We start from the raw sequence: 8,212 nt of genomic DNA, 5'->3' as shown, positions 1-8,212 counted from the left end.
ATTTTAAAACTTTCACTGATAGTTTTAAGTTCATTGTTTCTCTGCCTGTGCTGTTGAGAAGTATATTAAGGGGTCGTCACTGTACTCGGAGGCCGCTGGCGAGCACACAGCTGGTGACTGATCGGACAGCCTCGACTGTCCTCCAGTGTAGCCTTGAACTGTTCCATGGTATGCACGGTCGTGATGAGGATCCCCCGTAGCGTAATTTGGTACCGGCGCAAATCCTATTTGGGACGAAGAGGAGGCAGAAACGCTGTAATATTGTTGGGCATTAATAATGACATTCATCAAATCTGATTTCAATTTCATGCATGACTAGGTAATTTTTTTTAATTCAGGTACTAAAGACTGCATAAACAAGCTATCTTCGTCGGCTTCCTGTGATGAATTGCTTTTCAGGCGTACTTTTCCTTCAAAATGTTATATAGGATATCTTCTTCTTCAAAACTCTTCTTTTCACGTGGCCTTTTTTGCGGTCGCTCAGCAGTTTTTTCAAGTGCCTCCTGCTCTAAATTTTCTCCTTCATCAAACTCATTTCTGTCTTCATCATCATCATTGTCAATACTAGAAGTAGTGTTCTTACAGTCAGTTGTTAGGAATCGCAGCTCGAAGTAGATATACTTCTTCCTACCAGTTGCTGCAGAACCACTCTTTTCTGTTTTTTGCCTTGATAACTCTCTGGTAAAACTGGACCTTAAGATCTTCCATTTCCTTTGAAGGATTGTCCCTGCAACAAACAAAAACCACCATAGTATTGTAATATCTAATATATAAAAATGAATGTTTGTTTGGTTTTGTTCGTATTTTATGCGCAGCCGTACCGTTCATCCGATTGCGATGAAACTTTGTCTCTTGCGCGAAAGTTATAGGCATAGTACAATTATTAACATTTATTAAAATTATAGCTGCCAGGTGTTTCAGCTGGTTATCTATAATGTCTACGTGTGCGTGCGTGTGTATGCTTGTGTGTAACCTGCATAATTTTGTAGTTTTGCTCCATATGCCATATCTTATTTTTACAGGTTCTTGGGGGCCGGATCATCCATGATGGACTTACATTTTCAGTACAGAATTGGAGTATCAACTATCTCGTATATTATACGAGACGTTTGCTCTGCCATATGGCGTAAAATGAAGTCGAAATGTTTTCCTGGCCTCTCGAAAGATCTATGGCTTCCCTCAGCTGAAGGATCCCATAAGAGGGCCAACTTCCCTCGTTGTGTGGGTGCAGTGGACGGGAAGCACATCAGAATTGTAAAACCCACTTCCAGTGGTTCACTCTACTATAATTATAAGAACTATTTTTCCATTCTGTTGTTAGCTGTTTGTGATTCGACGTACAAATTGTTATTTATAGACGATGGAGCATATGGGAAATCGTCCGACTCAACTGTGTTTCGTAATACAGCGTTAAATAATAAACTACAAGATGGTACGCTAGATTTACCTGCACCAAAACTTATCGTTTGAAAGACCTATGCCATTCATGTTAGTAGGAGGTGAAGGTTTCGGATTGTCAAAATTCATTTTGCGCCCTTATGGTGGAAAGTATTTAGACATAAAAAAACGTGTGTTCAACTATAGACTGTGCAGAGCTGGAAGGTACATCGAGTGTAATTTTGGAATTCTTGCAAACAAGTGGCGCATTTTCTATCGACCACTGGATGTTAAATTAGATTTGGCATAGTCTATTGTGAAGACATGTTGCCTCCTCCATAACTTTGTGCGTGATCGTGATGGAATACAGTTTGAGGATACGTTAACTATTCAGGGATTGGAGGACATGACACATTGCTTGGTCCGTGGAGGAAATATTGCGAACAGTATCAGAGAAGATTTCGCAAACTACTTCATCAGCCCTGAAGGCGAAATGTCATGGCAGCTGCAAAAAATCTAAGTGCTAGAAATGTTATGTGAACATTAATGTCGTTAGGCCTAAATGTTAATTGGAATTGTATTTGAAACGTGCAGTGTTCAATTATTACCATGTTAACTGTAACAAATCATACTGTTGCGTTCACTGAACTGATTAAAACTTGCAATTAAAATTATAATTACAATGTACTTTTTTGTATTACAGTTGTGTGTACCCAATTGAACAGAACCCAAGCACGAGCACTGTTCTCATTCGGGCGTCAAAAACTTGTAAGCCAATAGTATTATGGTAAATAAATAAAATTCATTATTATAGTAACAACATATGCGTAAATTATTCTTGTTTAAAATAATATTTTAACTGTATTTTTCGGACCATAAGACGGAGCGCCTTATTAGACTACGAAAAGACGTACCCTTAATTTTGTTATGAAAATGTTAAAATAAAACTATTTATTTTATTTTACTTTCATTCTCCCTGTAGGGGTGAGTACATGGTTTCTGCGCTCATCCATTTTGTCCATTCTTCTGGCACTGAGACTGCATAACAGTACACTTGCTATTGGTAATGCAAAAGAAAAGGGGTGAGGGATAGCATTCTCCTTGTAGGTTATTACCCTCCTAGCCTCGTACAGGGCTAGAAAATATATTTCGCTATTCTTCTGGTCCGAAAAATACGGTATTAAAGTGAAAAAAAATAGAACTTACCAATTTTGTTTCTTTCATCTATGCTCTTTTCATCGAAATCAGGCACGAACTTCGTAATAATTTCTTGCCACGCTTTCATTTTCATGACTTTGTTACTGTAGTCATCGCTTTTCATATCCCAAATAACGGGACGACTTTCCACTTCACTTATAAAATCTTCTGTGTTGATGAACTCTAAACTCATGGCTGCACTGTGTGGAGAACCACTGGGCTCAGCAACGGCTGCCTGTCTGTTGGCAACTCTGCACTGCTGGGTCTGTGATCGGTGTCCCAGTGTGAACACTCCAATACAAGCTAATGCTTGTCCGGCGGTAACCTCAACGAACACAGTGTCGGTGTCCGTCACATGTGGCGAGAGTGAGTCACTGCTGGGTCACCGTGACTCGGTGACTCAGTGCAGTGTCCCGGTGTGAATGCTCCAATTCAAACGAACGTATCCCTATCAGTAACCGTCAGCGGTGACCGTAACAAGTGTCCCAGTGTGAAACGAGCCTTACACTATGTCGGCGATTGCTACGCAAACAAGTTCTCCACGTACGCGTACACCACCATTACTCTATTACTCTACCACGCAAACATAGGTGTTACACTCGTCTGGTGTGAGACGTTCCCTGGGGGGTCCTCCGGGGGCCGAACCGAATAATAACAATGTTTTTTTTTTTTTTTTTTTTTTTTTTTAAGCAGAGCGTGGTTTCGATCCACGGACCTCTTTTTTTAAATTACACAAAAATAGTAACAAAAATGGCTACGATGAAATGACATAAATAAGGTGACAGATAATTGCAGTAATAAAGTACAGCATTCAAAAAATGAGTCTTTAGCAGTAGCACAATTTAGCACCTTCACTGTCACCTTCAACTGGTGGCAGATCAGCAGCACATTTTCTTCTTCTGCAGCCGGTTCCTGCTCATCATTTCCCAGACCCAAATTAATGATTCAGTAAATCCTTGATGAGTTTTCCTTCCAGGGTAAATTACGTGGGCAGCAGTCCCGAACAGCGACATCGCGAAATACTACACTGTCTTGTTATTTTTGTCAGTTCCAGCCTTCAAAACGCATCCATAGGGAGTTCAAGATCTTTCTTTATATCAGACACCAGATGTTTGTCGCCATATTCTTGTGTCTGATGTACTACTGATTTATTTTTCCATGTGTGACTTGCAGGTGAGGTTAGGGTCGGGAACGTGACCCAACCCATTCCCTCTCTACTAGGTATCCAGTTCCTAACCTATACCCATTCTGTTGAAGACAATTCGGAGCATGTTACCATATTTCTTATTGTGATTCTGATATTTAAGTATTTTCACGAATTCATTTTCCATATACATCTTGTATTCAATATGTTCATCGCTCCCAATATTGTTAAAAACATAACTTGTATATTTGCCCAAATTACTGCGTTATTTTTTGCCTGAGGGGTAGTAACTTTCCTCTGGTCTGAAGAAAATGTTGGTACATCGTTTGCTGAAGTTCTTGCAGTTTGAGCAATTTTCTCCCTGGTCCACCTCAAGTTGATAATCCGTTCTCCACATGTGTAACGATGAGGCACACTATCAACGAGGTTGCATTTGCTGCAGAGGTTAGTGTCACCGATGGCAAAGAGACGCTCATTAGTGCTGATGATGTTATTGACTACCTTGTACCACGCTGATCTCACGTCAGACGAAAGAACATCACTACTGACATTTTTCCAGACCACATTCCATGCTATTCCAGCATATTTAGTTTCTATGTTATTTGTCCTTTCATGTTCCCGTCTTTCAGTTAAAATCGCCTTTGCTGTAACGTTTTTGGAGTTTAAAAGCATTTTGCTGAGATAACTTAGTTCAAGATAATACTCCCTAGTGTGTTTCAGCTTAAAACTTATTTTTTGTATATTTAGCGGTGGCTCTACACTTTCTGGCCTGACAATATCGTATAGTTTTGCTGTAATGCACCCTGGATCATTACACATTATGCTCCATGTTCGTTTGACATACAATGCCATAGCTTTAGACTTGATGTCGGTTAGACCCATTCCTCCATTGCTTGGATCCCAAACTGCTGTCTTCACCGGCGCTCGAAACAATTCCCCTTTCCACAAGAACTTTGCTAAGGTGGACATGATCGTCTTCGCAACCATTGATGGAATGGGGAGAACCTGCGATATGTAGTAGGCCTTGGATAAAATATACGTGTTGATAAACAGTATTCTCTGGAACTGGTCTATGCTACGTTGACAGTTTTCAATCAAAGCTCCCATGATTTTTCTTGCCACCTCCAGGCAATTTATTACAATCCTTTTTAAAAGGGAAGTTGTCAATGCCATTCCAAGAGCTTTGTGTTCATTAACATGGTTCGCCTAATCAATGCGCAAGTTAGCAAGCCGCTTTATATTTAGAAATTTACTTTTGTTTCCATTTACACTCGCACCTGATGCGGAACAGTATTTTGCAAGTATGATCTCTAGTTGTGTCACGTCTGTTTGGTCTCTGATGATTACGCCTACATCATCCGCGTAAGCACCTACCGCGGTCTTTGTTCCTTGAATGGTGATGCCAGACGGCCTGTGCTGTAGCTGTCTCAAGAAGGGTTCGGTGTGGGGCACCGGAGGGGTGAAGTGGACTGCGGTAGTCGTCGTGGGGTTGTGGACCACTGCGGCTACGGCGGGGACGGAGCCTCTCCGTCGTTTCTAGGTCCCCGGTTAACATACAATACAATACCATTGTTAGTTATCTGCAAGTACACACGGCCGGCCGGAGTGGCCGAGCGGTTCTAGGCGCTTCAGTCTGGAACCGCGCGGCCGCTATGGTCGCAGGTTCAAATCCTGATGCCTTAAGGTTAGTTAGGTTAAAGTAGTTCTAAGTTCTAAGGGGCTAATGTCCTCAGCAGTTAAGTCCCATAGTGCTCAGAGCCATTTGAATCATTTTTGCAAGTACACACAAGACTGGGTTCGCTGCTCTGAGCAAATGTCGGCAGTGGCCTAGTTGGCTGCAGGTCGGCAGCTATGTCTTATCGAACGGCATGCAGCATATACAGGGTAATTCAAAAATGCATGTAAATATTTTAAGGGTGTATTTGTGAGGTAAATATAAGACAGAAATGTTCTATACAATTTTTGCTATACTTGGCTTATTACAGAGTTATGAATAAAACATGATAATACATTCAATACAACGTAAAGTATTTACTTCCCAGAGTTCACAGTTTAATTACAGTGCATTTGGACTAAAAACGCAAACTGGTAAATAAACGTGACGTAACAAACTGAAACAATTCCTCGCGAATACTGTATTACTTTAGTTCCTGTTGATTGAACTAAATCAATGCAAAATAACTAAGGAAAATACGTGAAGAATTTACAGACTGTACTGTACTGTATTTGCACAAATCTTAATGCAATGCATGTTCAAAATGCTGTCCCTGAACTTGCAGACAGACCCGTGCCGCAATGCACATTACACAGTCCGTTCAACTCTCCACGAATAATTTCACAACCACCTTCAATTCTTTGTTGTAGCACTTCTCTGTTCGGTACTGAAGAAGAATACACCAATGTCTTTAGTCAGCCCCATAAATAAAAGTGTAAAGGGTTCAGGACAGGTGATCTGGCTGGCCAAGCAATTGGTCCTCCGCGACCTATCCATCGATGTGGATACGCATCATTGAGGTACGCCCTTACGTTGCGGCTGTAATGGACAGGAGCACCATCGTGCATAAACCACAAGGTGGCTCGTGTTGCAAGAGGGACATCCTGTAACAATCCAGGCAATTCCCCCTCCAAAAATTCGCGGTAAGCGTGCCCAGTCAGCCTTGGAGGTAGAACATGAGGTCCGAGTAAGTCATTACCCACAATACCACACCAAATGTTTATGGAGAATTGATGTTGATATCCACGCACAATTCTCGCGCCAGGATTCTCGACAGCCCACTGGTGCATATAATGCGAATTGATTACACCCGCACGAGTAAACATGGCCTCATCTGTGAGTAATATCCGCCGAATCTACATCTACATGACTACTCTGCAATTCACATTTAAGTGCTTGGCAGAGGGTTCATCGAACCACAATCATACTATCTCTCTACTATTCCACTCCCGAACAGCGAGCGGGAAAAACGAACACCTAAACCTTTCTGTTCGAGCTCTGATTTCTCTTATTTTATTTTGATGATCATTCCTACCTATGTAGGTTGGGCTCAACAAAATATTTTCGCATTCGGAAGAGAAAGTTGGTGACTGAAATTTCGTAAAAAGCTCTCGCCGCGACGAAAAACGTCTATGCTGTAATGACTTCCATCCCAACTCGTGTATCATATCTACCACACTCTCTCCCCTATAACGCGATAATACAAAACGAGCTGCCCTTCTTTGCACCCTCTCGATGTCCTCCGTCAATCCCACCTCGTAAGGATCCCACACCGCGCAGCAATATTCTAACAGAGGACGAACGAGTGTAGTGTAAGCTGTCTCTTTAGTGGACTTGTTGCATCTTCTAAGTGTCCTGCGAATGAAACGCAACCTTTGGCTCGCCTTCCCGACAATATTATCTATGTGGTCCTTCCAACTGAAGTTGTTTGTAATTTTAACACCCAGGTATTTAGTTGAATTGACAGCCTTGAGAATTGTACTATTTATCGAGTAATCGAATTCCAACGGATTTCTTTTGGAACTCATGTGGATCATCTCACACTTTTCGTTATTTAGCGTCAACTGCCACCTGACACACCATACAGCAATCTTTTCTAAATCGCTTTGCAGCTGATACTGGTCTTCGGATGACCTTACTAGACGGTAAATTACAGCATCATCTGCGAACAACCTAAGAGAACTGCTCAGATTGTCACCCAGGTCATTTATATAGATCAGGAACAGTAGAGGTCCCAGGACGCTTCCCTGGGGAACACCTGATATCTCTTCAGTTTTACTCGATGATTTGCCGTCTATTACTACGAACTGCGACCTTCCTGACAGGAAATCACGAATCCAGTCGCACAACTGAGACGATACCCCATAGCTCCGCAGCTTGATTAGAAGTCGCTTGTGAGGAACGGTGTCAAAAGCTTTCCGGAAATCTAGAAATACGGAATCAACTTGAGATCCCCTGTCGATAGCGGCCATTACTTCGTGCGAATAAAGAGCTAGCTGCGTTGCACAAGAGCGATGTTTTCTGAAGCCATGCTGATTACGTGTCAATAGATCGTTCCCTTCGAGGTGATTCATAATGTTTGAATACAGTATATGCTCAAAAACCCTACTGCAAACCGACGTCAATGATATAGGTCTGTAGTTAAATGGATTACTCCTACTACCCTTCTTGAACACTGGTGCGACCTGCGCAATTTTCCAATCTGTAGGTACAGATCTATCGGTGAGCGAGCGGTTGTATATGAGTGCTAAGTAGGGAGCTATAGTATCAGCGTAATCTGAAAGGAACCTAATCGGTATACAATCTGGACCTGAAGACTTGCCCGTATCAAGCGATTTGAGTTGCTTCGCAACCCCTAAGGTATCTACTTCTAAGAAACTCATGCTAGCAGATGTTCGTGTTTCAAATTCTGGAATATTCCATTCGTCTTTGAACATTGGATCATTCAAATGACGCTCTTGTAACCACTGGCAGAATTGCTGACGGCGAGGATAGTCTGC

General features: G+C 41.9%; 1 protein-coding gene across 1 annotated transcript; it reads right to left on the bottom strand.

Annotated features, from left to right (window-relative positions):
- Positions 1 to 395: 395 nt before the first annotated feature.
- On the bottom strand, positions 396 to 2,767 carry LOC126269907 (uncharacterized). Its single transcript, XM_049974032.1, has 2 exons — positions 2,584 to 2,767; positions 396 to 727 (listed from the first exon to the last, which is right to left on the bottom strand). The coding sequence occupies exons 1-2, from the start codon at positions 2,765 to 2,767 to the stop codon at positions 396 to 398; spliced, it is 516 nt and encodes a 171-aa protein (XP_049829989.1).
- Between the last annotated feature and the right edge of the window lie 5,445 nt (positions 2,768 to 8,212).

The sequence above is a fragment of the Schistocerca gregaria genome, chromosome 1 (assembly GCF_023897955.1).
Source record: "Schistocerca gregaria isolate iqSchGreg1 chromosome 1, iqSchGreg1.2, whole genome shotgun sequence".
NCBI classification, from domain to species: domain Eukaryota; kingdom Metazoa; phylum Arthropoda; class Insecta; order Orthoptera; family Acrididae; genus Schistocerca; species Schistocerca gregaria.
This window is presented reverse-complemented; position numbering and strand designations above follow the sequence as displayed.

Excerpts from the sequence above, each read along its gene's own strand:
- LOC126269907 (XM_049974032.1), bottom strand. The coding sequence starts at position 2,767 with ATGAGTTTAGAGTTCATCAACACAGAAGATTTTATAAGTGAAGTGGAA. Across the intron at positions 728-2,583 it reads AGATGAAAGAAACAAAATTG|GGACAATCCTTCAAAGGAAA; the intron begins GTAAGTTCTATT and ends TGTTTGTTGCAG.